Genomic DNA, 26,613 nt, shown 5'->3' on the forward strand with positions numbered 1-26,613 from the left:
TGGGGGGTGGTGGGTCCCTCCTGCATGTGCATCCCAAACAGCCCAAGTGCTTGCCTTTCTGGAAGGCACAGAGCAGGGAGAAGCAGAAGGCTGTGTCATCTTTGCTCCAGTTGCCAGAATGGGAGGCACTGAGATGTTATTTTGCCCGTATTAAGGAGATGAGCAGACAATGACACGGCCTGGGGGTGGATACACCCAGTTAAAATCTTCCCCAAAATCAAATCACAAATCGAAAATGATGCAAGTGAAGAATAAGAGGCCGTTGAGACAGGCGCTTCTTGCAATCAGTGGAGCTTGGCTTCACGCCATTCCCAAGCAAAATATGAACCAGATTTTACATTAAAAACAAACAACCTAACCCAGCAAAACTTTGCTAGACACTGCTTAAGTCTGGCATTAAAACTGCAGGGGCATATTTAAGTGCTCTCTCTGATGTCCAAAGTAGACTAATTCCTTAAATGATTGCATTGTTTGGTACTGAGTAACATTAGCCAGCTTGTAAAAGGTAAATTGCAACCTTGGCCCTTCCCTTAACTTGATTAATTTTGATCACTGGAGCTTGTTTTAGCTATTATCTTTCCCAAGTGATTTCCTTTTATGCACTGCCATTCACAAACTGTTAACATGAGAACAGAGATGGTATGGAAACGCAATACCTGACAATAGCATGTGCAAGCTCCTCGATGCACTATTAAAATGATACGGTCTTCACTCAGAACACTTAATTGAAAAACAATTATACTGCAAAATGCTTTAGATTACAATTAATCAAGCCCTGTCAAAGCTACTAAAAGTGCATGTTAGCGACAGGAAGCAAAGCCATTGTAGCCTGCCCTGCAGTGATTGCTGCAGTGCTCTTACCTAATGGCAGTATTCCATACAGTGTTACTAGCTGTCTGATATCGGCGAGAGAGGGCATGGGTTCTACATCCACCTGACGTAGCGTGGTCCCCAGATAGCTGTACTCACCTGTAGGGAGGAAGCGTGGGCTTAATCAATGTGACACTGCATTGTTATAAAATGCATAACTCCAGGAATGCAAACTGCCATACGATAACAATATAGCGCTCTCAGCAAATGCTGAGCTGTCGTGGGACGGGGGCTCAGATGGGGCAATATTGTGGAATGTGACCCCAAGACATTGGAAAGGGGAATGGAATGTGGAAAATGGCACTGAACACACCATGGGCTCTCTCTGCTAACCAAGCTGTGGAAGGTGGTCAGTCTTGAGTAACCTTTTAAAGAAACTTTGTGGAGAAGAATAATTAGTAGTGCTGCAAATCACACTGCTGGCAAGGGGCTTCCAGACTTGGGGTTCTGTAGGGCTGGGATGCCAGTGAACTACACTCTATCAGAAGGATTTTGGAAAGGGGGAAAAGAGACTAACAAGCTTTTTCCCCTGACTGCGGTACATCTCAGCTTTGTGCCATGTGAGACATTTAAGTGCTTCACCTCATTTGGTGGGGATTTCACTTTGCAGTTCACCTTTTTCTTCAGAAACAACTCCAAGGAAGTGAAAAATCACTGACATTTACTGAAGTGATCTCATCTTGCCTCAGCTCTTGTTACAGAGCCGTAATCACATTGCTTGACCTGTCAAAGTCCATCTAGAAGATGCGTTAGAAACCAAAGAGCCAAAAGGACAGGCCACAAGCAGGAATACTTGTGATAACAGAGTTGATTATTTTGTAGTGTAAGTTGCATGTAATCATGGTGAATATTAGTAAAAATGACAGTATTTGTGTTCTGTTAGAGATAAAAAGGGAGAGCACCAGGGCTCTTAGAACAGGTAGGTCAGTGTTGGCCAAGTGAGAAAAGTGGAGTTGTGATTTGGGGCAAAAAGGAGGATGAGCTGTGGTGCAACTGCCCCTCCCCTCTGAAGCATAAAATTCATTTCAGGTTTTATCTTTTATTTAAGGAGAAATCAAAAGAACTGGATAGGAATTAATCTTCACAGATTTAATTAGAAGGCATCAAAGGGTTTAATTGCAACTGAACATAAATCACAGAGGATATTCTCTGACTAATTTAGATAAGGTCACCAAGAAAATTAGTTCAGCGATGTCGGTTTGTCATAGAGAGGGACATTTTGGTGTCTTTACTTGCTGTATAGCACAATTCCAACCTTTGTCCTTTTCCCAGGAGCTGGGAGTGAATGACCTTCCTTGGGCTGCAGTCCTGTAGGAGCGGAGCAGATGAGGACTGATTTTTTTTTTTTTTTACACAGGCTTTGTGCCCTAGGATACCTAAAGGGTGAATTGTAGTATTAAAAAACAAAAAATTACTTTAAAGTCCAAAACCTAGGCTGATTTCAAATACCTTCTGTGTCTTGCTCTGGCAGCCTAATCAGCATGACTGATTGCTGTGTGGAATAGCTACGCTGGCAGCCTTGGCCGCCTTGGTACTATGATGTGCTGGGGACCTGTCACAGGTGTGGGCAACCAGATGGGCACTGCTATACTCTGCATTTTTGTGCCCAGGATCTTCTGCTTATGGGGAGTGTTGCTGACATGACTTGGAGTAGCCTTTGTGTTGCAGAGAAGCCAAGGTTCAAACCTCAGGGTCAAGGGAAGATGGCCCAAATACACCCCAGCCCACTCCCCAGTTTGCTGTTGTCTGCTGTTAATCATTATCTGTTGGCCAAGATATGCTCTCAGAACAAGTGCACATGGAATGCCTGCTGGACAGAACTGATCTTGGGAAGGACAGACAGTACTGGTTGGGCAAGAGGATTCTGAAATGCAGAACTAGGCAGAGCCCTTCCATTTAAACCAAGGTCCAGACACATCTCAAACAGGGGCGGTCAGGGAGGTGGAGAGAAGGGTTGAATTTTCTCTGCCTGCCCAGTGCTCCTCAAAGGATGTCCTAGTTACACCTCAGATGGCTTGTGCCATTCCAACCACCCAAGACAGCCTCCAGGTGCTTGGAGAGGAGCGCCAGCTCTACAAGTAAGCCCAGGCTTCAGGAGAAGTGAAAGGCATGAGATACCCCTAAGAAACAGATGTGATTTGCGTGCATCATCTTTAAGGTATTCAAGTAGGAAAGTCCTGAAATTGCAATTACTCTTGAACTCATTCTTCACAGGAAACGGGGGTTGGTGAACCTTGAATGGCTGAGATTTGGTCAGATTAAACACCATATTAGCTGTGAAATGTGTACCTTACCAACATAATTGGAGAGATTCACCGGCTTGGCTTTTATTAGTACTCCTTTTTCCACCAGTTCCCTGTACAGAGAATCAATGGTCCTGCAGACAAGAGACATCACTCAGAAGTTCTGGGGCACTGTAAATAAAACCTCAGTCCTTCAGAAACTGAGCTACCTTCAGAGTTATTTATGCTTCTCCTGCTTCATAAACGTACCCTAGAGCACAGAGGTTGAGGTGATTAGCTCTGTCAATATGAAATCAATAAGCATTGCTTCCTGTGTTACGACAAGGAGTACTTTACTACCTCTTGCACACTCCTCCACCGCTTCTATTAACCATTGCCAGGTGATGCAAGATCAGTTATGACTCATGTAATAGACTCATTCATTAATATCAATTACTGGGAAATTATTTTTAAATTATACAATAATAGCAATCCTAACACTACTGTACCTATTCACTTAGCTCTCCAATTAGTAGTAATTCATTAATTCTTCCTGGAATTTATTCTGTTTGCAATAGAGTCACCTCATCAGGAATGTACTGGCAATGACTCAACTCGAGCAACCAGTGGTCTGTCTACTGCAGTGTTTGGGTGATGATGGCCAGAGGGCTGGGGGAAGCCATACAGTAGAAACTGTAACATAAGTTGTGCAGGCAAAGGTTTCTTCCTGTCTCTACCAGCGGTTGGAAATAGCTCCCAGTAACTGAAGATTTAACATGCTTATATTTATGTTCACTTTCCTCCTTAGTCTCTCTTTTGGGTATCTATCTAAATAACAACTTCACTGACATTTTTTGGTGTTAGTTTATGCAGATTGATATTGATGCAAGGACTTTACAAAATGAATGTAGCTGCCTGAAGTTCCTGTTATACTGTTGGCATAAACAATACAGATTTGAGCCTTTCTAGGTCTTTTACCATTCATGCACTTTTCATGTTCTCTTGTTTCAATATCTAAGCTTTTTTTCCTGTTACTTATCTCATTGGGATGTCTTGGTATTGCTATGATAAAAATATTGAATAGAAGCTCTCAGCTGGATAATAAAACCCTATATGCATTTGAAGTCTGTAGTCTTTTTTCATTTCAGCTGGGAAGCGTTATGTTTATGCAGTGCTAGTAGCTCAATTAATACGAGAGTAATAATAAGCAAACACAAAATTTAGCATATCTTCTGCATCGGCCACTTTGCCACTCTGACTCTTGCTTTCGTTCTCAGTGATTTTATGTTGAGTGTGCACCATAAAACAAGCAGAAGGTAGAATGGGGCTAACCTGTTGCTGCTGTTGGGAGCATGACTTCTACTTTTCCAGTCATTACTTTTGCTGTGCAAGCTACTAAAAAGCATGTGTTCTTAAATGGCTGTATGTTGTATTGACATATAAGAAGTAGATACATGCAAGAGTAATTTTAAAAGCATAGACTGTATGTGTTCTTGTTAGACTTTAGCACTCTTTTTGTATGATAGGCTGTGCTTTATTATTGTCTATGAAACATTAATTTTAAATATTTGCTTGGAGAGGTTTTTCATTTTAAAGCAGGTAAAGAGACCATTGATTGTATAGTGCCAGCACCCGAAAGATGGAGTACAGGTCTGGCTGTGTGTGTCTTGCACAGATGGATTTGTGGGGTCGATCTCATGTTCTTCCAGCTGCACTGACAGAAGGTTTCATGCTGTTCTCCAGCACTGCTCCTTCAGGAGCTCATGCTGTCGCTGGGTCAGCAGGTGCAGCAGTGACAGCTCTGCAGAAGTCTCTGTATTACAGCTGGGCTATCAGCAAGCGCATCGTGAGATGACTGAAAATGTAATGCCAAAAGGAGAAGTCCTCTCAGATCCTCCTAGTAAAACAAGGTGGCTTAAAAGAGCAAGGATGTCCACTAGAACTATTATTGATAAGACTGATTTATACAACGTGTGTTTTACCTCTGATGTATGATTTACAGAGTAGAAGGCTGTTTGCAGCTTCCCTTGTCAGACTTCAGCTGCGATGGAAAATCTGCCAACCAGGTGCTTCTGCACCTGCAGACCCGATTGCAAATAGGCCTGGAGGGCCATACTCTTTGTGTTATATGCCTATGCTCTACAAACTGGAAATAGCCTCACTGCAGTTAACAGAGACTACCTGAAGTTGCAGAATGCACTTAATTTGTGTGTGGTCCCGGAGATGGGCTGTGTTCCCTTAAAGCAGATTTCTTTGCCCTGTTATTTGGGGTACTGTCCTTTCTGGAGGGCAGTGGGGAGGTGGTGGTGGTCTCAGGTGAAAAGGTCCTATCTTTATTTACCTGTCAGGAGTTAGATCTTCCTCCAGCTCGGGTATTTTCTTCTTCCCTGTCTTTTTTTTCTGAAGACCAAAGAAACAGGCAGGAATTAATGTCACTACTACCGATATATGTGAACCTACTGAAGCAACGTTAGGACCACATTCAGTATTTTGATGTGGCCCTCATTACTGAAGAACCCAACAGGAATAAACATATCCTTGAATGCCCTTAGGTGAGGAAGTCATACTCCTATTTATAAAAGTACAAGATGTTCTCATTTGGAAGTGTCTCGCTCATGAGAGAGGTGAAGCAGCTCTGGCTTTGTCCATGAGAACTTCTCTCCCTTCTTCCTGGAATGGGCATAGCCCTTGCCTACAGAAGGAAAAGAGTGTGGGGTCCCATCTGCTCCTCCGGAGAGTGCTCAAGTTTTTCAGGTTGTGTTAAAACACATGAATAATAAAATATGGTAGCATCCCTAGGGTCATCCAAGCTGCCCTCTGCTGGAGCAGGACCTGAAGCCAACCCTCCTGCCCTCCCAGCTGGCTTCCCAACCAGTAGACATCCCTTCTGCCCTCGCCTTCCAAATCTCTTGGGAAAGAAGCTTGAGAAAGTCAGAAAAATATGACCTCCTCTTCTCTTAATATTTTCAACACGTTTTCACTAAAGGAAGATGTTATGTCTTAGGTAGCTGTTTTCTTTATATACTGATGGGGGGGTGGGGGAAGAAAAGCATAGTAAAATGTGAATCTGTAACATCAGGCCCCTCCATTAATTACAGCTCATGGGATATAAAATATAGTTAGGGTAATTAGTAGAGGAGAGCATCATTAATCCTTGCACCATACAGTAGTGCCCAGCACTGGTGTCCATGCAAAGTGCTTCAGTGGCACTACACATACAGTCCTGTTTAGGCACCATGGGACTTCTTCAGCAACTTAAATTTAGGCATGTACTTAAATGCATAGTAGATCAAGACATCTTATTTCTTCCAAAAGTTTATGCTCAGCTTTCAGACATTCTTATTTTATTTATTCTTATTCTTACAGTCATTCTTATTTTTTTCTTAATAATGAATATGTCTGCAGAGCTCTAGAGACAATGATGACTGAAAACTCCTTTCCACTCACCTAAAGAAATCTGTTTTCTTTTTTTTTTTCTTTCCTAGAATGGGTCAGCAATGCTCAGAAATACATGAACTGTAGCTTTTCAAGGACGTTTGCCATCTACATAACCTATGGCTCAATCACCTGTAACTACTTACAATGTGACAAAGATAATCTGAATTAAAATTCAAATTAGCCCCAGAGGTGTATGGATGAGCTAATTGGGGAAAAAATGATCCTTTTAAGTCGCAGATTAGAGTAATGCAAACAATTCGATTTCTGCAGAACAGCACCTTAGGTTTCTTTGCATAAGTAAGCTTGATAGCAAATGTTCCTTAGAATGTGTAAATGGGGTTTTCTTCCAAAGAAAAGGAGCAGGAAAAAACGAGACATGTGCCACGCTGCTTTAATAACTGAGGAAATACTGAGATGCCAGCAGTTTCTTTCTGTGTTCCTCCAGCTTTGCCTCTTTAACCTTTCTTCCAACAAGTCAGAAATTGCTTATCATGGGGTCTGACTGGGAAGAAAAGCTAATTTCTACCTATGTAAGGACACTAAGCATATGCTGAATTTATTGGCCAACTGGTGTTGTCCTCAAGGCAGCTTCACCAATAAAGTACTCAAACGCAAGACAAAAATGTACTGCGTGGGGGGAAAATGTGTTTTCCTAATCACATCGGCATTTATGGGAAATTTGGCAAACACTGAGATGCGATAAGGGGAAATATGAATCGTAGACAATGGCTTCCCTCCAAAATGTCTTGCTGGGATCTGCTTTTATTTAGAAAATGATAATGTTTAATGAATGTGAACACACTCATCGTTTATAATGGAAATCTCCTTGTTCCTATCTCTGAAATGTCAGTCTAGTTTCTGTTTAGCCATCCGTTCACTTGGTTATTTTCTGCTTTGACACATCACTGTGTAGTGAACTGCATTCGTTATTACTTGGCAGATGACAGAAGACTCTTCTGTGCTCAGTGTGGCGTCTTGTCTTACTGTGTGGGCTCAGGAGAATGTTTTCGGTAGCTCAGAAGCTGCCAGGAGCAAACATGGCCCTGATTTGAGACTGCTGCCAGCTGGGGGGGGAAGGTAAAGAGAAGAAAGTACTCTTGTTTTTTACAGGAAATGAGTGTCCCAGTCTGTGAAGTGTTGGGAATGGATTCCTTGGATCATGTGTGATGCTGCGATGGGAGGCTACAAAAAAATCCGGTGGGGATTGTGAATCAATGTTCTCAAATCCATCCTGTCTTCAATTCTGGCCTTACTCACTGCAGTTTTGCCCTTATCAAGTCTTCAGAGCGATGTCAAACTCCTTCTGTAGCAGCTGCTATAGTCAGTCTCTTCTGGACTGCTTTGTTTATGGCTGGCTGCGTCACAAGTGGGCATCCAAAGCTCTGCTGGGATGCTAGCAAGGCCTATTTCAAAAGCAACCTAGGTTCCCATGTTCCCTCTCCCTGGCATTTTTTCACTCTGCTTTACCAGCAGTTGTATCCAAAGCCAGTCTTTAAATCCCCTGGGGGACCAGAGCAGGAAAAGCAATGCAATAGCTGAGATAAAGGGCACTTCCATGTCAGTGACTGCAGAAAGCTGATCTGTTATCTTCTACACTGACTGCAAAGGCAACGTGAAGACAGCAGGTCTGCAGTGGTGGATTAAGCTTACACCCCCAGCCCGCTGATCCATGGCCTGGCAGACACTGAGCTGCCACTGTGTGTCATGGAGAAAAATGCAGTGTGCAGCAGAGATGAACCACTTTGTTTCTGTTACATATTCATTCCCTCTCCTGGGAGCGTCTGAGGATCAGGAGCCACCTGGAGGCACATCCTGCTCAGTCACAGTGCCTCTCTGAAGGAGGACATTTTTGCTCTGGGCCATAATGACAGTTAACAGCAGAACTGTCAGTAGGGTGGGATGCTTCCAGCATGGGAAGAAGGACGTGGGCTCTGCCTCAAATGTCAGCGGCCGGTCTGTTGCAAGTCAGGTGCAGTCTAGTTAGTTTGGGTGTTTCCAGACCAGCCTAATGATCTGGAGATTCATTCACCATGAGCACAGCAATCTGCCTTTCCACACAAGCTTATCGTTCCAGAGGTGGCAAATAGGCTTTTTATCTTTAGGGGCAGTAAGAGTAACTCTCAATAGCGTGAAGTGTCTGCTTTTAAAGTTAAGTGGAGTTTGATGGTTTGGGAGTTCGTAAATCAAAGATTTTCAAACAGATTCACACAGGGAAAACATGTTTTGAACTGGATACCTCCTAACAATCCCCACCACTCCTTTTTAAACTATCTGAACTGGTATTTTTCAGAGAAAATCTTTTGGGAACTTGTATTATTTAATTAGTATTGCTTTTTCCTTCTTCCCCTCCCCCCTTCTCTCTGGCTACTGGCACAACACAGAAAAACAGAAGTTAAATAAACTCTCACCACTCAAAACCATCCCAATGCCATTGAAGAAAAAACTGACTTAATGCTTTAAAATCATGATGTGATGTTTTGAAGCAGGGTTTTGTTCAGCTAATCTGAAGCAGCCCAATGTGTCTGCCCAGAACAGTTTTCAGAATGCAGCAAAATGATGTCTGCGCATCTTAAGCCTCACTATTTTTGAAACTGATCTAGAAACCCAGTCAGTATCAGCTTTCAGAGTCGCTCCACTCTTTCATTATTGAATTGCCCTTGTGCCTTCATCAGGTGAAAGAGTGCTTCTCAAGATAATTCGAGTAAAAGTAGTGCAAAATCAAATATTTGCACACTAAAAGGATTACAGAAATGGAACGCACCATGAGATTAGGGTTGGTATTTGCCCTGCGCCTTTTAAGTGGAACTGCTGATTGAAAGGTAGGGTCTGTAAGCTCCCAGTTATTTTGTACTGACATGATCTACGGTTTAAATGCTTGGGTAAGGAATTTTGGGAACCGCGGGCTATGGGATTTTGCATATGGCAATGTGAGATGCGAACACGACAGGTGGGTAACACATTAAAATAATGTATGTCTTTAACCTATGTGATATGTTTAAATAAACTTGGCTCAGTCACACATTCCCAAATCCTTCAGTAGTAAGTAGCAATGTAGTTAAATAAGGTGCACCTGGCTGGATGTCAGCTGTACGTTATTATAGATAAGTGAAAGGTTTCAACAAGACATTCAAAGTGGTTGTTTGATGTACAGTTTTGAGACAAATCAATGCATCCTCATGTAGAAGGAAAGCAGTCAGCATCTGGGCTGACTGGCACCCTGATCCATGCCTTCCTTGGAAGGTTCTACTAGCCCAAGCCAGTCACCTTAACAAGGCGTTGTTGGGACCTTTCTGTCATTTTCATGGGCAAAAGAATTTCAAGAGGGTTGTGTATTCCTCTCAAAAATGTGATCTAACCCGTGATAGTGCATTTTCAGACAAACTTGTCCTGAGCAATGGTTCTAAGGGTTAAACGATAAAAACGGTAAAGAGACACGGCCCTGAAAAAAACACAGGAGAATAGATTTTTAAATGCTTCTGACTTTAGGTTCAGTAAAGGTTTAGAGAAGGCATCTTCCAATTGGTATCCATGAGACTAGGGCTTGCACTCAACACCACCGTATCTGGGCAGAAAGTTGATGTTTACCCTGAACTCTCATGATTTGCTGCTCTTACCTTTTCACTTTTTCTTCCCTTTTTCTTTTTGCTGCTCTTCTCTCCATCCACGGCTAGCTTGAGATTCTCCAGCTTTTGTTGCATCAGTTCATCCACCTGTCCAGACACACACAGTTGAATCTTTCTAAGTCTTCTGTTCTGCCACTATCTTGCAGACAGGTGTTCGGCCAAACGAGCATTAAAGCTAAGAACAAATAGTGGGCACTCTGGAAGGAGGTAAGGTCTATGCCAGGACCGGTTCTTACATTTTCAGAGAAATACACACAAGAAATGCACGTTATTAGGGTCCTCTTACCATTGTCAGCTCACCTGCACTCTGATCTCTTCCTCCACTTCTTCCCGTTTTTCTGCTTTGATCAGCTCTGGGTCGTGATCCTGGAGGAAATCCCTTCCCTCGTCTCTGTTCTGCCAAACTGCTATTATCCAAAAGAGAGAAAAAAGGGGAGAAAACTTACAGAAATCATTGATTTCTCCAACTGCTTCTTGAGGCTGGAAAAAAAACCATAGTTGTAGGCAGCTTGTATTAAATTATTAGTTGTATGAAAGAAGCAGACTCGAGGGAGCCTTACCAAGTTCAGAGCCCTGTTGTGCTAGGATCTGCAAATCTTGAGGTTAACTTTTTTTGTTGTTGTTGTTTTGCCTTGGGCTGTAAATTGGTATTGGGTATCAGGAGGATAATAATGGGACATTGAGGCTGTCATTTGCTGGTTGTAAAGCTGAATGCCTGGAATGCTGCTCACTGTCCAGAGCAGGTAATGCAGTATTGTTTAATCATACCATACCTGATCTTGGCATTTTTTTTTCTCTGCTTACCAGCATTGTGCGTAAGTCTTTACCAAAAAACAGTTGCAAAGACAGCTCCCATCCTGAGGAGTGTGCTTGCTACATAGCTCTTGGCTGGCACAAATCAGGGGACCAAAGGAAGGTGTCACTTATTCCAGAAAGTTTTCCTTGTTCTCTCCTGGTCAATTATTTAATGCTTAGTTAAAGAGAAATTTTAGCTGTTGCAAACCTTTGTAGTAATTCATGTGGAACTGGAATATGGGCCAGAAGCACTGGAATATGCATTGAGAGATACACATATGTGAGTGAGAGAGGACAGCAAGTCTGACAAAGCAATATACTGCTTCCATCCATGAATGACATAGAGTGCATAGAGTGCATGCTAGTAAGAACTGAAATGTAATTATAGCAATTGACTTGTGTGTTCTGTACTTTTAGAAATCTTAAAGAGCAACAAAAGGTAACAGAAATACTCTGGCCAGAAGGGTTTTGTCCAGATATCTATCTGTATTTACAAAGAGTCTAAGATGCCTGGCAATAACAAGCTATTTGTGTTTATTTTTAAATAGACTTCATGGACTAACCGAAAGGTGGCTGAAGTCCTTCTCCAAAAGACACAAGACCCATCTGATAAGGCACCTTCATCTCCTAGTGTTCTGCAACGCAGAAGTAGTAAGGAGACAAAACTCCAGGATCAAAGCAAGCTGATGCAGGTTGACGATTCAAAAAAACCTTATTTATAATAAAGTAGTTAACGATGAGGAGGTATGCTTCTTTATTTTTGTTGATGCAAACTGTAAGTTGCTCTTCAGAAAGAAAACTAAATGAAATCTGGCAAGCTCTGTGCGTGTCTGAATTCTTTGCTATTAGCAGAAAGTACCTTTTTAATGGAAACGCCTCTCCTCTTTCTACATTTTTTTTTGAGCTAATTTAAAGGAGGACAATTCATAACTTTCATTTCCTTGCATTTCAAGCCTTGGCAGTGTCTCTAAAGATGACAGCTAATCTCCAGCAGTATGTGCTAATTCAATTTCCAGATGATTTAAAATGACAGCTTTCTACTTTAAGACATAGGCTCCTTTATGAATCTGTTTTGTAGAGAGAACTCTTTCCTGTACCTACTGCCATTTCTAAGGCACTATAAATTCAGAAAGGTTTTCACAGTACCCATAGGAGATCATCCTGGTTTTTGCCCCTTTAATATAATACTGGCTGCTATTTCCATCCTCGACGAATTTTCAGAGCCCAATTACGTGCAGAGTATTTGCAACTTTACACATGGGGAATAGTTTTTGCTGGTGAGTAGTCTTAGTTCCATCACAAAAAACGGTTGAGATGGTGAAGGATTTTGGGGAACAAGGAAAGAAACTCAAAGGTATAGACATTAATTTCTTTAAATTACTCATGGGTCATCAGGCGGCATGACAGATGTCACATAATATTTCAAGAAGGAGAGTTGACTTGCCCTCGTTACAGGGTACCTCCTCCAGGGTTACCAGTTTGGAATTTCAGCCTTGGGGAAAGGGAATATTACATGGGAGTGATGTGAATTTTTAAACACTTTCTCACTTGGGTCAGCAGGTTGCAAGTGCTATGTTTTCACAGGAGTGCTAAGGTTTAGGTATTTATTTTTCATGGAGGGATCCACAGATTTTTATTCTGTTCTTTCCATAATTGTTTGTTGTCATTTTGTAAATTGATTAGCAGTTAATATCCACAGCAGACAAAGCAGTGATGCTCTTTGGAGCTGCCTTTGCTATTACCTGGCGCTGAGTTCTCTCAGCGCTATATTAGCTGCTAGGTGAGAGGTCTCCGATTTTATGAAGGAGATCGCTAACTCATAGGTGTTAGATGCTACATTGTTCTTTCACAAAACACCACAAAGTTATTTTTAAGGCGAGGTCAGAAATCTAAAGATGTTGTTTGCAGTGGTCAGTCAGACGAGCCTGGTGTTTTGTTACAGATGATCATGCAGCTGTGGAGCTATTTTTGTGAGTACGTGCAGTGCAATTTAATCACCCCTTCTAAAACAGTGCAAGCTTATCTTTGGATAGCTTTAAATGCCTACCTCTCCAGGCCAGCCAAAAGACAGCCAGTGCACTAGTGGGGCTGCTGACGTCACCTCTTCAGCAGCATTAGTTTTCCCTCTGCAGACCAGCAGGTAAACCAAATGAATTTCAGAGCAGCTTGCAATTGAAGTACTTTTACTTGAAGTGTGATGCTTTTCTTCTTAACATGACTTCTTTCAACCTCCTGGCAAAAGGGTTCAAATCTTTTGACACGAGGCAAAACCCCACAGTGTCACCCTGCCTTAAAGTCGGGGTCATAGGGTGCTTGGGTAGAACTCCAGTTCCAACACTGAGCAAGCTGAGGACCAACTGGCTGCTGTAAAATGGGGGAAATAGCACTTTGGTGTCTTACAGCACAAGGAGTTGAAAAAAGGAAACCCAAGAAGACTGAGGTAGTCAGGCTATTTACATTTGTTCCACGTATGATTTTGCTATTCCACTGTAAAAGCAGATGTTGCCTGCAGAGAAATTGGCTGTTTTCAGCAGCACTGTATAAAGTAAGTGTTTGAGATAGGGCTTGGCAAATGTAGCTTAGCAACTAGTAAAACTGACAAATACAGTTTTGGGAGAACAAAAGTGTTCTCGAGTTCCAACAAGGTTTGTTTAATAGTTTTAGCTTGGTAGAGTAGGGGGGGAAATGGAATGGAAATGGGGTAAATGAAATGCTTAGGACTTTGAGAAAACTGTTCTGCATCTATTTAAATGCTTAAGCAACCTAAGAACAACACATCGACCAGTTTCAGGGGTTAGGAAAACTTTCTTAATTTGAAGAGCTGGGGGAAAGGTGACAAAACAAAAACGTTCACTGTTTGGACAGCTATCATTTCAGCAGGCTGCAACCACATCCACAATGGTCTTGAAATAAATTGATTGCAGGCACCTGGTATAAATCTTGCTTAACTCAGATTCCTTACTTCAGTGATGCTTTCAAGATTTATGAAGTAATAAACTTGAACTTCTGTGAAGATTGCGACAGTAACTGAGCTATTTTGACAAAGCAATAGAAAAAAGCCCCAGTGTAGAAAGACCACACTCAAGCTGCTTTTTCAAAAGAATTCTGTTGTGGAAATGAAAGCAGGCTGAAATTAAAAATACAATAAATGGTTTGTACTGCCCTTGTCAGATGTTGTAACAGATTTCCTTCTAGGGGCCTTGAAAACCTGAACCTCATCCATGACCAAATGAACATTTTGTTGAACAGCCAGCAGTAGCATTGCAATGAAGGGTGTGATAGCTGTGTGATCAGGCACAACACAAGCATGAAGTGCTGGTGAATGAGGCAGGGGATGGCTGCATGGAGGAATTAATAGCTGTTTACTGAGAATAAATATGGTATTGAATAGCTTAACTGGATGGCTATAGGCTGTTACTGTGCCTTCGACAAAACTGCAGCTGTTCTTTGAAGCTTATACGAGGACTCTTTCTGTGAGCCCCAAAAGGATGCTGCCTGTGCCTGAGCACAAGACGTGGTGTGCCTGCAAGTGCTGTCAGTACCTAATGCGGTGACAGAGTTATTCACACTGACTGGCTCTAGGGACTCAGTCCAGGTGCCTGAATAGGAACGTAGGCTCCCCAGACTGTTAATATACTGCTGTGTAGTCCTTGGGAGGCTTTGTGAGATGTAACACCTCCAGAACAGCCCTCTTCCTCATGCAAAAAGTTAGTGTGAGTAACCCCAACATGTGTTATATCCCCACTGAGCTCAAAGCATGTATCTTGATAGAGATGACAGTACATGAACTAGGATTCAGTTACAGTTTGGGTGACAAACACATCCCTCTCCTCTAATAAGCCCCTGACTTGTTACTTGAGATAGCTGTGGAGTATCAATCCTATCACAGAAGCACCACGGAGGCTAATAAGTTCCTGTTCCTAACACTCACATCCAATGCCATGTCTCTGTGTAAAGCCCCTGTGAGTTTTCCCACAACCTGCAGGAGAGTGATCTGGACAAACACAAGGATTTTGTGAGTTCACAGCTCAGAACTAGATGCTGCAAAGCCTCAGTGGGGGAGCCAAGAAGCACTGTGGAGCCCTGGGAAGCAGAGCTGCTATGGAATCATGGAATCATTAAGGTTGGAAAAGACCTCTAAGATCACCAAGTCCAACCATCAACACACCCCCACCATGCTTGAAAAGATTAAAACATGCTATCAAAAATAATTTGACTAGACTACATAGGTGTGAATGCATCTATGGGTACTTTCCATGAATGAGAGGAAGACGGGATAAAGGCAGGAGCAGGAAAACATTGATGCTAAAGCCTGATCTGTAGTGTAGGTTGGGTATTAGGAAAAAATTATTCTCAAAAAGAATGGAAATGCATTGGAACAGGAGTCACCATCCCTGGAGGTGTTCAATAACTGTGGAGATGTGGCACTGAGGGACACAGTTTCGTGGGCATGGTGGAGGGGGGTTGATGGTTGGATTATAAATGATCTTTCACTCTCTACAGCTCCCTGAAAGGAGATTGTGGTGAAGTAGGGGTTTGCCTCTTCTCCCAGGACAAGATGGAATGGCCTCAAGTTGCTCCAGAGGAGGGCAGGTTGGATATTAGGAATAATTTCTTCTAGAAGGAGTGGTGAGGCACTGGCACAGGCTGCCCGGGGAGTGGTGGAGTCACTGTCAATGGAGGTGTTTAAGGAAAGGGTAGCTGTGCTTAGGGATGTGGTTTGGTGAGTAATATTTGTTGTAGGTGGACAGTTGGACTAAGTGATCTTAGAGGTCTTTTCCAACCTTAATGATTCTCTGATTCTCTGATAGTGCTTTTAAATTACTTGCTATTGAGTTGTCACTTTTGTTGCCCTCAGAAAATCTAAGAGAGGCTCTGTATTTGCATTAAATCTCTTTGGTTCTAGTTTGGTCACTTTCATTCAGAAATGTACCATCTAGCATGATTAGCACAATGATTTTGAAAGACCCCTAGGAAGACTTGAAGTATTGAGGGACTCCCTTCCTAAATACCATTTAATCTAATGTCCCCATTTCTATAATGTTTCACAGTTTGGGCAGCTGCACAGTTTGACCTTATAGGAATGACATTCAGATTAAGCTGAATTAGAAGAACATTCCAACTGTAATTGTTATCTTTTTGTACTGACCTCTGTATTGACTGTTTCCTTCTTCCAATATTGGAAGGAAATTACTCGGAGCCATTTTCCAGCCCTCATCCTCTTCCTAGATTTGTGGAGGGTGAAACGAAAAACAGAATATTAATATGTAGAAACTTTGATTATGACTTTTTTCATATTTTTCATTGGATTTTTAAAGAATTGATGCAGTTTGAGGAATAAGACACATTGTTTTTATCACACTGTCATGAAATGTTTCAACTACAATTCTCCTAGCAGGCTCTAAAGAAATCCTCTTCAAAAGAAGAGGATGGTGGAGTGTTAGTTTATCAGCTGATCTACTGAGGTTGCAAGAATTAAATTTAGGTTTGTTGGATGCTTGCAACATGTACATTAAATTACCTTGCTATTTTTTCATTTACTCTTGGGTTGCTTCCCTCCCCTCCCCAAGGAATTCCCAACCTGGGGTTAACTCCAAATGGTTGAAACCTCATTTTAATCCATAATTAGAAAAATATTGAACTTGGTGTATTTTGAAAAACAAAATATTTTGTTTCAGCTTCATCAAAACATATGGATGTTTTCCAGTCTAAAGTAAAAGATGTTGATGTGTTCCTCTAATATTTGGTCCTTAGGTATACTTGAAAGAGATTCAGGAGTTTCTTAACAATTTGAGTTAAGTATAAGCAAGTATTTGAGGATTTTACACTTGGAACTCAAATTCCCAGTTGCTCTCATTTATTCCCAGCTTTTGCAGGGTGGCATTTGCAGATTCAGCCTTGGATCTTTTGCAGTAGGCATATTCCAACTCCGCTGTCTTCTTTAAACCTTTTTATGACATCTTTTAGAAAATCATTAAAATCAGTCTGGAGAAGAGGAGGCTCAGGGGAGACCTTATCGCTCTCTATAACTACCTGAAGGGAGGTTGTAGTGAGCTGGGGTTCAGCCTCTTCTCTCTTGTAACTGGTGACAGAACGAGGGGGAATGGCCTCAAGTTGCGCCAGGGGAGATTTAGGCTGGACATTAGGAAATACTACTTTTCTGAAAGAGTGGTCAGGTGCTGGAACGGGCTGCCCAGAGAGGTGGTGGAGTCACCGTCCCTGGAGGTGTTCAAGAAATGTTTACATATAGCGTTGAGAGACATGGTTTAGTGGGGTTATTGGTGGTAGGTGGACGGTTGGACTAGGTGATCTTGTAGGTCTTTTCCAACCTAGATAATTCTATGATTCTATGAAAACTGTTCTAAAAGAAATACTTCTAACTGCTAACTGCTAAAAATAATCAAAAAACAATGCAACAGCCTAAAAATGAGACTGTTATTCATTTTTAACTTCAGTAAGAAAGGACACATTAACTTACTTTTTGGTGCTGAAAATAAGACAATAAGTCATTTTGATTATTAGTTTCACTGATTTTAAACACTAATGTAAATAATATTCTTGTGTCAGTTCCACTGATTTTAATCAAAACAATTGTATGTCCAACAACACTTGCAAAATGCTGCTCTGAATTCCCTATTCCTATATTAGCATCATTGGAGTCCATGTAATACAAAGAACTTCCCTTCCTTTGAAGTCTGTTGACATATTTTTCTGTGTTTAGTGATGATGGGTGGATGGTTGGATGGGATAATCTTGGAGGTCTTTCCCCACCTTGGTGATTCTTTGATTGAATCCATGCTTATTCTGTGTCATGTGCTAAAGCACCTCGAGCCAACAATACACATTTTGATTTAAGCTCTCTTAAGTTTAGCCAGCGTCAGATGGCTTTGTGGCTTTATATTCTCATTCACGATGGTGAACTGACTGCGTGCTGAACTTCTGCTATGGAGATTTTGCTAATAGATTTCACTAAGGACAAAATGTGGATGAAATCTAGGGATTGTTCAGCTGCGCTCACATTTGATAAGAGAGACAAGGTGCAGTGCATTACTGGGTGAAGCAGCTCAGACTGGTCTGGCATGTGTTCTGCTGCTGGAAAGAGGGATCATACGGTGCTGAAGTTGCTTTTGTTCTTAGGTGCCCCACGGGAAATCAGATCAACACCTTACAGGAAAGAAAATGAAGTTGCTTTGATATCAAATACGCTTCTTTAGAGATTGCTATCAGGCTTCAGAAATATTTAAATTTCCTTCTGGGATCAAACTTTTGTTTTCTTAAAGAACTGAAGTTATGAGCAAGGCTTTTTTCTGACTGCCCCACTATGACTTATAGCCTACACTTATTTTAATAAGAGTCCTGCTGTTAGAACTTTTCCACATACTTCCCAACTGTTCTTAATATCTATTTTTCCCTGTCAGTACTATAACCTTGGAGAGAATGTTCCCTTTGTTCTTTCTCAACGAACCATAGAGAACCTGATCTAATGGCTCGGAATTTTACTTGACAGGACTTGTGATGGCTGAAGAGATGAGAAAGACATCGAGTTGTAATAACGCTGTTATTTCACCCTGTTTCAAAACAACCTTGTAGGGGCTACGAGAAGAACAGAGATTCATTTCTGGTACTATGTTGGTTCTTATCTAGTAAAAGGTGAAAGAAACACAACAAAGAATCGAATGTATCCTGTGGAAGTCATGGTTTTAAGCAGACGACTTAGCTGACATCCAGCTTCAGAAGCTTGGGTTGGTATGGTATTTTTTAGCATGTCTGAGCATGAACACCTCACTGACTTGAACTGTAAGGGCCTGGAACATCCTTCTCCATTGCCTTTGCAAGACCAGATGCTTTGTTCTGGGCCAGCCAAGCTGGGAGGACAGAGGACAAGGAGAAAGCCATGGAAAGCCATTAGAGGACACTCTTGTGGAAGCATCTCCTTTCCGTGTAGCTGTGAAAGACAATGCTCTTGCAAGGCTGTAATTTCAAAAGCTTTTCGAAGCAATAGCTTTCCCTGCAAGTACTTTTATTTGATCTTTCCCACAGAGCTCTGCAATGCCTGTACCGATTTAAGCGGTCACAGTAGAAAGTGATCCAGCAGAACCAAACTTAGTACTAGTGTAAGTCCCTCGAAATCTTATGGATAACTTGGTGTCAGTATGATCTGGCTTAGGTCTGCAGGCATTATGCTCCTCTTCCTTCACTTTCTCTCCTTGGGGCTGGCTCAGCTCTGCCAGTTAAGATACAACAATGTGATGACAGTAGTCCACTTTCCACTCCCTGGAGTTTGGTGCCTTCACTAATGCTGTCACCCTGTCATCTAGTGTCACCCTGATGGATGACAGTTCTCCACGCACTGTACAGGATTGGCCACTGCCTCTTCTAGCTGGCAAAGCAACATCAGGCTCAGAGCTTGGAAAACATATTTATGTATGCCTCTCCTTCAGCCTGCTGTACATCTTCATTTGTGAAGAAATAAAATCTCATATTCTCCGTTTCAATTGACCCAAACAGCATCTTTCCAGGCTGAAAATGCTAACTAAGCTGCAAGTTAAGACTTTTGATATCCTCATCCAAATTAGTTTGATGCTTTCTAAGTTAATGTTGTTTAGTTTCCTGGCTAGCTGTTTTGAGAGCTCTGGCCAGATTGATGGTTGATGATTTTTTTTTTTTTTTTTTGTCACATGGTTGTTCCAGGGTTAGGACTTGATAAATCAAGTTGTGTAAAATTTGCAGAGAGGAGTAAGCTTTGTGCCAGAACATTCTGGTGTCTTCTCCACATACTCAATAAGAGATTAATGACCTGTATTAAAACAATATATATACATATATATATATCATTTCCACTTTGTTTATGCTATAAATAATGAGCAAAAGTAGTTGCTTTAGTAAAAGCCTACAATTCTTGTTGTGTAGCTTACTTATGAAGATGCCCCCTAGTCACTGCACTGTTGTATCACAGATTCCTTCCTCAGTACAGCTGTTCCTGAAATAACTTGGAAGTGCAGCTTCGGGGTAACCAGAACCTGAGTGTAACGAAGACTTCAGGGAATGTATCATACATTAAGTGGTGTCCACTGTGACTTGAAGCAGAAAAGAATTCATACCCCAAGAATGTAAACTGAAAATGCATGACTGCAATTTACAAGCGTACAAAATATTGGATTGCAGTACAAAAGGCACAGCTGGCCATTAGCAAATTGTACTTAAAATTTAAGCTGGAAGACCAAGCAAGCTTGGAAATCGGTGTCTGAAAGAGACTAAGGTTCTCATTTCCTTAGTTCCTGTGTAAAGGGGTAGCGATAACCAACTTTTGCATACTCCAAAATTGAGAGTGTAAATGCTTCGTTATAAAACTGGCCACCACTGAATATACACAAAAGGAAACAATACCAAAGCCATAAAGTGTATTTTTCCTCTCATCCGTGTCTCTGGCAGTCTGTCCACCTACGTCAGCTCTCCCCATTGAGCTGAGTTGTGGCCATGCAAACTCCTTTCCTAAAATAGGAGAAGTAAACTACAGTTCCCTGAGACCATCGTGGAGGTTGAAATTCGAAGGGGGACTGGCCTCAACCATTCCATGTGTCTCCTGAACCTGAAACCTCAGTGATCAGTCTGATACAAATACATATCCTCTCCCCCTGTACCCTCAGGGTCAGGGTCCCCCTAGTCCCTGAGTAGGGTCTACTTTATCTCATTTTCACAAACTGATTTTTCTGTGTGAAATCTTACTTTCTTTCCAGTTTTCTGTGTCTTCCTTCCTTTTTCTTTTTCCTTCCCTTTTTCTCCTTTTTCTTTTTTTTCCTTTTGGGATTTTTTCTGCAAAGCCATCTCTCTTTCAGCAGCCAGCTCTGCAGCAACCTGAAAGAGAAGGAAAGGAATGCCCAAATGTTCATGTGCAAGGTGTGTTAGACATGCTGCAAGAGTGTCATGGTTTTATGATTTTTGGTTACTGGTATTCCACATCATAACATCATGTAGTATATGTACCTGGTTCTCAAAAGAGAAGGACTACTACATTTCCCAGGGGACTTTGCTGCCCTGTTACCATTTTCCAGCCAGAGGGAAAGATAAAAACTCACAGATCACAAGACCTGTCTCTCTTCTCATCCTGTTTCTCGTCCCGGCAGCATCTCCCTCCCCAGCTGTCACACCGTCGGTATTAGAGTAAGGCCTACCTCAATTTTGGACACTCTCTCTCATTTTATTGGATTTATTAGCTTAAACTGTAATTATATTGTATTATAGTGTGTTATTTTGCATTCCAATATCTTATTTAGTAAATTAGTTTGTTTCTCCTCAGATCACTGCCGCAGTTTTGTTCTTAGGCCCATCTCCTTATCCTTTTTTCCCTTTTCCCTTTCCCGGGGCGTGGGTTCCCCCCCCCCCCCCAGTTCGTCACGGAACCAGGCCAAACAGCCCTTAAACCGTTGACATATGAACCAGCATATGCTTTTTTTCCCCTGGTTTCAGGTTTCCAACACTGAGGAAATCCAGTATCCAATACATTGCTTGGTAGTCCTCTATTGCTATGTACCTACCAGATGCTTTTCCCCCCCTTGTCATTCAGATGGTGATGGCAACTCCAAATAGTCTCTCTGTATTGTGAAGGGTAATGGAATGGGCCAATGTGTAGCTATGCAACCACATTAGAGGTGAGAAAGGGAGGAAGGAAGGCCTTGAATTGTGCTCATAAGTCTACAGATCTGCATTTCAGCAGATCCTGGGCATGGCATGAAGAATTTTAGAGCAGCTGATCCATTACAGAGAGACCCCTTTCATTTGTGCCGACAGGCAAACCTCAGCATAAGTATGACTATCCTAATGCATCTTTCAGAAAGTGATAATTTTCATGTCCCAAGCCACCAGGGCTTTTATGCAGTATGAACAGTTCCTGAAACCACCCAGAAGTGCAATATCCTAATGATATACAACTTAGAGTTCCCTCTGGGTTTAGAGCTGGATTTTGAATTTGTCTTAGCATTTTTAAGGCAGATTGATTTTATGGAGGGAGATTTTGAGAGATTGCCTCAAGGCATGTCTACTTTCAATATTTGGCTAAAGACTGAAATTGTTCTAGTGGATGAGAGAGATTGGATAGAGATATTGTGATGAGCTCTGACAGATACGCAGATAGCCCAGCATCTTTATCCCTGCAAGCTATCAGTATCTGATAACTGGGCAGAGCTGTATCAGCTTACTTCTTGGTCATTTCTGCATTACTACTATTTGCTTTTTCTACCATTTTCTTCTTCCCAGATGCCTCTGATTGCATTATCTTGTGCCAGAGATGAAATGTAACATCATGTACTGATGACTGTAGAACAGAAAATCTGTGGTCGATGAAACTTATTAATGGATCATTAATATTGGCAGTACTGTGAAAGCGTAGAAAATAGATTTCCAAGTTTAAGACAAATGTTTCCTCTAACTGTAGAAATATTTGTTTTCTATGAAATGCCTTTTAATGCATTAAAGATTGGACAGTGGAAGTAGGGGACAACAAGGGCTATACTTTGCAGTCAGTGAAATTTCATTACTGGATCTCCCCAAGCATTTCAGTATCATACATTTAATTAAATATGGTAATTTAAACCCCAAGCACCATTCCAACATATCTTGCGGTGATAAGCAGCGAAGCATTTCATTCTCTTGGATAGATTAATAGATTGACTAGAGTTCAAAATGGGTTTTTAGCATCCCAGCAGGCCTGCTGTATCCAAAACCAACAGAGCTACCCAGAGTGCATCCTTTGCTGTAGCACTGATACCCAGCTAGAAATCCAACCTGTTCCCCTCCACCTCCAACCTCTTCTCTGCCTGTCTAGGAAAGGGCAGCTGCAACTACTTCCAGCATCTCAGCAGTGGGCTTATCCAGCAGGATTCCTGTAAGCACGCATGTGATCAGCAAATGGTTTTAATTTTAGGCAGCGCTACCAAGTTTTACTGGCAATGCTTTAAGTGCACGCAGACTCTGATTGCAACGATTTGTTTCATGTTTTTATACAGATGAATAAAATGACACTGAAGGGGTTAGATGTAGTTTCCGTGCTTATGAATCTGCTCTAATGGGATGGAACTGTTGATCTGCCCTTATCCTTCTGTCTTGCAGTGCATATGCAGGTCTGAGATGCTGAGCCACATAGCTGGCAGCATGGCCAGCATGTAAAGCCTGACTTCTCTGAAGTCTCTGCTTCCCAAAAGAGAATGACAGGACAAGTATAATTTTTCCTTTTCTGTATCAGATCATCAGATACACCTTTTCCCCTATGTTCCTTCAGTACAGATTCTCCAGCTCTGCTTGCACCTCTGCTCTAAGCAGCTTTGTAATTGCAGAGGACTGAGAGCTGGGGTGAAACCAGCTGTGTATCTAACCTTGAATGGTTTGTACTCTTCTATACAGAACAATTTCCCCTCCAGCTACAAGAAAATGCCTGAAGAATCTGACAAAAGAAGAGAAATGAAAGGAAAGGACAAGCAGAGGTTAGTCTGAGATACTAAGCAATTCACCTGCATTATAATACCTTTTTTTTCCACTGAAGCAAACTTCATAGTGGAAATAAAAGCAGATGACTTCCTAAATTATTTTAGACTTCTCTTTCTTTGCTAGGTTGCTTCTTTTTGAAATGATGCTGAAAGCGCTATGAGAACTCTTAATGTTGGGGAAGAGAACGCACATCAGTAAGGGTGGATGAATTTTGGCCTCTGTTTTTCCTAGTCTTGCTGTAGGAGCCCTGCAGACCTCGTGATTACTTCTATCCAGTAACTTTTTCTTTCAAGGATAAAAAGGCATTTTTCTCTAAACCGATCTTCCACAAAAGCCAAATAGACTCTCATACATAAGCTTAAGCATTCCCAAACTTTTTTCAGTGCAAATTCTCTTTATCAGGAAAGAAAGTGGCAATGAAACTGAGTGCCACCTATGGATGGAAATGCCTGATGCTGGAGTATGAGCCAAGTATCTGAAACTCCCTAGCTGCCAGCAGGACTCACTTATGTTCTCAGTTCCTCAATCACAGAGAGTTTGGCGTTGGCTCAGACGAGCAGATACTTGGGGTAAATGTTCTTCCTCAAGAATAAGCCCCTCCTTCATCCCTTGAAAGAATTCCTTTGTTGAGCTTTTTGCCTTTATGAGCATTGTAGACATAAATAAATAGAGCTTGGGAATTTTGGATCTCCAGCTATAGTGGGTGTGAGACAGCCTCGGAGCCTTGCAGTTCTGGCTCTAAGACCATTTTGAACAAAAACACTTAACTGGCACGTAGCTTACAGTCCCTGGAGAGAAAATTTGCTCTCTTTGAGAACTGTAGAGGAAGAAGCTATTTCGATGTCTAAGACAAAAAAACATTTCTTCTCCCAGGAAACAAGACCATTTGAGATTGGGAAGAAATGCCATCCCCATGTCCCAGAGTAGCATACCAAACAGCAGCCTGTACACTTACATTGCCTGTGCATGACATGCAGCATGCTGTACATCTCTCTTTCCCCAACTTGAGGACACTCAAGGGGTTGTTGATGCTGTCTGGCTTTGGGCACACAACCTAGACTGTTGACTAGCCAGCAGAGAAAAGTTCACCACACCCAAGAGGCAATGGAGAACCTGCCTGGATCTGGCACTGACATTCACAATCCCATGGATTACTGGGATTCATGAGGAACTTTAGCTGTAGGCAGTAATGAACAGTAATTAGTGTAACTAATAGCTCACAGACTGCCAAGTGAGGATCAGGATCAGCAGCTAATGCCTGCTTTTTCTCACCCCTTCTCTAGATGTTCCTGGATTAAATACTGAGATTATGGTAATGTGGAAATTGTGCTCCAAGCAGCAATTTGAATGTGTAACTAAAATCTCAGTCTTATTCTGATTAGCTACTTAATGTTGGAAATGAAGGGGGTTTGGGAGTGCGGGAATGACTGCTAAACGACAGCTCTCTTGGCTTACTTTCATGGTGATGAGGCTTAATGAACTACAGGAAGAGATTATCACTTTGTTGGCAGCAGCATGAGGGCAAAGCCAAAAATTGTCACATATATCATGATTATCTCTGGAGCAACACGTAAAAAACCACTAGGGATAGACGTCTGGAACAGATGTAGGGAGATTACGCTCCTTCAGGAGACTGCACTCCTGAGAAGTGCATAGGAAGTAGAGAAGAGCTCGTGTTCAATTGAGACAGTACTTTTTTCTGACTAAATTGCCAAGTATTTTGGATTGGGATCTCTCTGGCTTACCTTTTTGAAAAGCATTCGTAAAATGCCTTGAAAGCAGTTTGTGCAGAAGGCATTACAAAGTCAAGTAAGGTCAGAGTTGTCAAAAGATAAAGAAATATAGAATGTATAATAATGCAGCAATGGTTCGTTAAGTGATTAATTTGTATTTTATTTTCCCCAAAGTGTCTTTATCTAAGCCTTATAAAATGGTCACTTTTTAAATACAGTTCTGCCCTGATTTTTCATGGAGTTTAACTTGGGAGTAACCAACCCATCCAGGGAAAGTAATATACACAAGAGGTGAAATCTTTTGTCTCCCCTGAATTCAAGGACAAAACTCCCATTACCTTCAGTGGGGCCAGGATTTCATATATAATGCTTCCCAAATATTTTACTTTTCTGACGTTCAGGTAAAAGCACAAACCAACCAAACTTTCTTTTGCCAACTGCATTCTGGATGCCCGTTAAAGGTAGGTGAAATACATTCTGATCTCAGCTGTGCTCACTAGAAAGGGAAGAAAAAGTGGTTCTGGGGATTTCTTCAAAATCAGACAATTGCTAGTGAAAATTTGCCGGGTAAGTGACTTTTTTTTTTCCCTTGCAAATATTTTCCTTTTTTGCGGGGAAAACAGGCAGCAAAACAATCTCTCCAGGCTTTTGGCTTCCTTTATTTTTTATGCAAAGAGAAAGCAGATGCGCAGGAACCACAGCAAAATCGCTGAAGGTGGGAGTTCAAAGCTGGGAATGGGATGGGAAAAATATATTTTTATATATATATTTATATAACCAGTACTTATTACCATACCCAGTTTTGCTCAGTGTAATTCCTTGCAGTGTTGTGTGTTTTTTTCTGAATTGTGTCTATCCTTGTTGCTAGCACCTCTAATTATCATCATGTCCCCCAGAGCCTTCTCCAGCAACAAGCCACGCTTTCTGGGTGGCTTCTCTGCTGCTTAGAGCAGCCAACAATGCCTTCTTGACTCTGGCATGTGTTTCTACTTTAGAAGCTGAAAACTTAATGGACTGGTCTCTTTCACTCTGGGACTGAACAACAGAGCGACTGAGATACAGAGGCCTGCGGGGTTGACCTTAGCGTACTCTGAACTTGATGAAAACAGGAGCATATTCTGGGCTCGGTTTTAGCAAGGCACAGAGAACTGTTTGTTGCAGTTTTCTTGTGTATTTTTGTAAGCAAAGTAACTAATGGTTAGAGTACAGTGCTTTATGCTGGGTTAGCATGTATTTACATCTCCCCGCACCACGTGGATGCTGCTAGCATGCCCCAGGCTTTTCCCAATGATTCCAAGGACTGAATCCAAAATATTGTTTTACTATAGTTGTGTGAGATCATTGGTGGCAGGTGGCAAATGAATGCAACAGCCTGTCTCAATAGGGGAAATTTTAAGTACCGGAGAGGTCAATCTGTGCCTGTTTAGTTTTCCTAGTCCATTGGTAGCCACC

The 26,613-nt window shown here is 41.7% G+C and overlaps 1 protein-coding gene across 2 annotated transcripts in view; it reads right to left on the reverse strand.

The window, feature by feature from the left end:
* IQCA1 (IQ motif containing with AAA domain 1) overlaps positions 1-26,613 on the reverse strand; it is a 95,075-nt gene that overhangs the window by 19,099 nt on the left and 49,363 nt on the right. Inside the window, exons 8-14 of one of the 2 annotated variants that reach the window (XM_021398795.1) lie at positions 20,675-20,803; positions 16,098-16,173; positions 10,454-10,557; positions 10,145-10,240; positions 5,434-5,492; positions 3,165-3,247; positions 862-969 (exon numbers count right to left, since the gene is read on the reverse strand). In XM_021398795.1, coding sequence (XP_021254470.1) covers positions 862-969; positions 3,165-3,247; positions 5,434-5,492; positions 10,145-10,240; positions 10,454-10,557; positions 16,098-16,173; positions 20,675-20,803 — 655 coding nt within the window. Of the gene's footprint in view, positions 1-861; positions 970-3,164; positions 3,248-5,433; positions 5,493-10,144; positions 10,241-10,453; positions 10,561-16,097; positions 16,174-20,674; positions 20,804-26,613 lie in introns of both variants that reach the window. The other variant, XM_021398794.1, reaches the window with a different exon arrangement.

The sequence above is a fragment of the Numida meleagris genome, chromosome 5 (assembly GCF_002078875.1).
Source record: "Numida meleagris isolate 19003 breed g44 Domestic line chromosome 5, NumMel1.0, whole genome shotgun sequence".
Classification (NCBI taxonomy): Eukaryota; Metazoa; Chordata; class Aves; order Galliformes; family Numididae; genus Numida; species Numida meleagris.